The sequence below is a fragment of the Ipomoea triloba genome, chromosome 15 (assembly GCF_003576645.1).
Source record: "Ipomoea triloba cultivar NCNSP0323 chromosome 15, ASM357664v1".
NCBI lineage: Eukaryota > Viridiplantae > Streptophyta > Magnoliopsida > Solanales > Convolvulaceae > Ipomoea > Ipomoea triloba.
The window spans coordinates 4,576,778-4,580,814 of record NC_044930.1 but is presented as its reverse complement, the minus strand read 5'-3'; the positions used below and the strand labels follow the sequence as shown (position 1 = coordinate 4,580,814).

At 30.5% G+C, this 4,037-nt stretch overlaps 1 protein-coding gene across 1 annotated transcript; it reads left to right on the top strand.

Annotated features, from left to right (window-relative positions):
* Positions 1-248: 248 nt before the first annotated feature.
* LOC116007654 (macrophage migration inhibitory factor homolog) lies at positions 249-2,015 on the top strand. Its single transcript, XM_031248391.1, has 2 exons — positions 249-423; positions 1,527-2,015. The coding sequence occupies exons 1-2, from the start codon at positions 313-315 to the stop codon at positions 1,752-1,754; spliced, it is 339 nt and encodes a 112-aa protein (XP_031104251.1). The 5' UTR covers positions 249-312; the 3' UTR covers positions 1,755-2,015.
* Positions 2,016-4,037: the final 2,022 nt, after the last annotated feature.

The window sequence follows — 4,037 nt, the reverse complement described above, 5'->3', positions numbered from 1 at the left end:
ATGTACGAATCGTTAATTGATGATGCTAGGAAAAAAAAAACTGTGGCAAGCAGGAAAGCCAGGAATCGTTAAGATTCCTCGTTTTTATTACGGAGTATATGCTTCTTCTTTTTTCTTTTTTTTTTTTAAAAAAAAAAAAGAAAAAAAAAAGAGTATATGCTAAAATAACCATAGTCTGATAGTCCGTACTCGCAACTATAAATAGAAAAGGCCTATTTAGTTGAAGCTCCAAGAAAGTAGCATTCTGAACATTCTTGTCTCCCCATAATAACCTTGCTACTCCTACAAAATATATATAGTTTAAGGAAGAAAATGCCTTGCCTTGATATATCTACTAATGTCAACCTTGAGGGAGTGGATGTTGATTCATTCTTCAGAGAAGCCGCCACCGCCGTTGCCAACATCACCGGAAAACCTGAAAAGGTACCCTTAGCTTCCTCCTCTCCCACCCCAACTCCGATCCCGGCCTCTATCTTTATATATAAGTATGTGAATAATTTCCAAACCTCACTATTTGTGATGTAAAGAAATTCTTGGTGAAAAGTGTTTATGCGTTTCTGTCATATTTTGTATGAAAAAAAATTAAGTCACTACTTGACATAGACTAGGTATGCTCAATATAATTTCCATATACAACTTGCTCTTCATCTATTCCATAAATAGTACAGTCTAGATTATATAGCACTTATAAATTATGCAAATCATGAGTTAATTCTAAATTGTGCTTTTCATTTTTAATTTTCTAATAGAAATTGACAAGGTTTGGTCCTTTGATTTAGTACAAAGGTGGGGAATTATGTGTGTGGGCATCCAAACTCTAAATTAGAGGTTTCATAATCAAATTTATTCCCTTTATTAGATGTTGAGAACGACGAAAATGAACATGTTTAGCGAGTCGTTTTTGTTTCAAGTTTTTCAATGTTATGTACTCCGTATTTACTTTTATTGTATGCTTATTAAGAAACAAGGCCGTAAACAATACATTTAGAAAACAAGATTTATTTTTTGAAAAATAAAACAATTTTTTTTTTTTAAATTCCATGCCCAGTTAAACATACCAATTTTATGTGCACAATCGGTTCAAACTGAGCTAGGTTTCACTGCAAATTGCTTGCTTGATTGACTCTCTCCGTTTGGTTTTCTTTAAGTTGAATTGAGGTGACTTGATAGCTTGCTTTTCTTGTTTCCTCCTCTTCTTTAGTCCTTGAATCTATACACATTGAACTATATCTTGATGGTTGTTTGAGCTACTTGCATAAGATAGTTGGTCAGACAAATTCTTATTTCAGTTCAGTTTTTCATAATCTCTTATTGATAACAATGATTGTAAAGCTAGTTGACAATGATCGTCTTACTTTCAATAACCTCTTATTTCACTTTGATTGTGACATTGTATTTGTTTCTAAAAGTAAAGTTAGGGAAAGCCAACTTTAAATCAGATCTCCTTTATTCTCTCATTATCTTATATGATTTTGAATCGATTGATTATAATTGTGATATAAGTTGAGTAAATTATTTGTACACAGTCGGTGATGGTTGTACTAAAAGGATCAGCAACCATAACATTGAGGGAGAACGAGGAACCAGCTGCTTTAGGTGAGGTTGTATCCATAGGAGGCATCAATTCAGAGGCTAAGAGTGAGCTCATTTCTTCAATTAGTTCAATTTTGGACAACCATTTCTCCATTCCCAGGGCTCGGTTTTTCCTCAAAGTTTATGATAACAGTTTGGCTACAAGATTGTCCAGAATGTGAGACAATTTGTTGGTAATTATTACCTGTTTTGATTTGCCAGTTACTATGTACTGTACATGAGTAAGGGAAATCATGTTACCTATATATGTTCAAGGTTTGAAGCAAACCTAGTGTAATAATTGTGTATGAATAATGGCTCTTATGCTAAATTAACCATCTTGTTTGTATTAACTAGCTAGCAAGCATGCCAAGTACCTTATGATCCGATGGCATCACTGTTATCATTCCAAACGGAAGGCCCCAAGTTTGAGTCCCACCCCAATTAAGGATGTTGACATGCTCATGTTGTTTGAGCAGATACTATGTATATGTTAGATTGTAAAAAAAAAAAAAAAAAAAAACATGAAAAACTAGCTAGCTAGCATAAATATGGGTTGGCCTTCTATGACTTCATTTTTTAATTTTTCATCTTTACTCACTTTATATTGGGAGTAAAACATAAAATGTATAGGTGCATTGTTATTGTTGAGAAGTGAACGAAAACAAAGAAGAAAGAAGAATATATAGTTAAAGATTTTATGTGGTTCAATCAAGAGCCTACATCCACAAAAGTGAAAGTAGGAGTTGAACTCGGTTACGGGTTCAAACTACATAGACGTACAATTGATATTATATTGCTCTGTTCTGCTCCACTTGTTATGCTCTAACACATACCATCTCTTAGTAACATATGAGATGTACACAACAATTATGTCATGAATAGTTCTTGACTTGGCTATAATTTGTCAATATCTCCCACTTTAATCAATGCATGCTAACAAAATAAGTCAATCCTGTTCATGTAGGGTGTTCCTGTAGCACCAACACTATTAACAGCAAATAGAATACATTTCTAGCTATGATGATTTAGGATTTAGGATTGACAAATTATTGAAAGTAAAAGAAAATGCTAGTTCAAATCCATTTGAATGCCAAACAAAATAAACTAATATAAATATCATAAACTAAGAATTGTGATCAAGCGGCATAACTGTGGCCTTTGTGCTTTAGTAGATTGAGAAAGTATGTATGAACATATACTACATTATAACAGAGTCAATAGTACTAAAAAAAATAGTGGCCAGTAAATTTGGGTTCAAAATTATAATGGTATACATGCGATTTCATGCATGGATGCCTATCAATTCTGCAATCTCATTGTCATGCCCAAACATAAGGATGCTTTAACATCCATTTCTCAGGCTTTATAAAAGATGAATATTTTTTGTCCAAGTATTATTACTCACTCTACCTCATTTTATGTATCTGATTCGGTTAACGAGGCTTGAATAAAGTTATTTTAAATTCAAATTTTCATAATATTAAGTTTAATATTAATATACAAAATTTATATATTTAAGAACTACACTAAAAGTACTATTGAACACAAAAAATTAAATTTAAAAATAAGTAAAAAAAATAATAAAGAAAATAAAAAAAATAGTTTATTTGACCCATGACTAGTAAGAGATAAAATGGGACGGAGGGAGTATTATTTTTTATATACACCTCATATTTTAATATATTTCGTCCAAGTATTATTATTATTTTTTATATACACCTCATTTAATATATTTCTTCTTGTCCCATTTTATGTATAAGATTTGATTGGTGATACAATTTAATTTTTTGTAAACATGCACCCACCAAATTTGTCATAATGTTATATACCTACCCCTTCACCCGTCTCAAGAGCATGAGTGAGCAAAATTATATTGTAGACCATAGTTCACATTGGACAGTGGATTACAGATAAATGTTCATTTCTAGTAAATTGAACGTTCATTTTTAAGCAACATGCAAGTATACTTAAAAATTAACTTTCAAAAAAGATAGAAATTTTAGTATAATAAAATTGAATCTTCCATATATTATAAATGTACTTTATATGAGTGATTAACCTGGATCATAGTCCCCAATATAATGATTGGTAAGAGCTTTTAAGTTTGGGTTCAAAATTATAATGGTATATATATACTTATTATAAATAAGCTCAACGACTTCCACATGCGATTTCATGGATATATGCCTTTGTCGTTCTTCAATCTCCTTGTCATGGCCAAACATAAGGACGCTTTAACTGTTTAACATCCATTATTATTTCCCATGCTTTAAAAAAGATGTAATGGTAAGTCAGTCAGAGTTATAAAGTTAGGATGTTGCAATAATTTTTGTCCGATTATTATTATTATTATTATTATTATTATTATTATTATTATTATTATTATTATTATTATTATTATTATTATTATTATTATTATTATTATTATTATTATTATTATTATTATTATTATTATTATTATT

Excerpts from the sequence above, each read along its gene's own strand:
- LOC116007654 (XM_031248391.1), top strand. The coding sequence starts at position 313 with ATGCCTTGCCTTGATATATCTACTAATGTCAACCTTGAGGGAGTGGAT. Across the intron at positions 424-1,526 it reads TCACCGGAAAACCTGAAAAG|TCGGTGATGGTTGTACTAAA; the intron begins GTACCCTTAGCT and ends ATTTGTACACAG.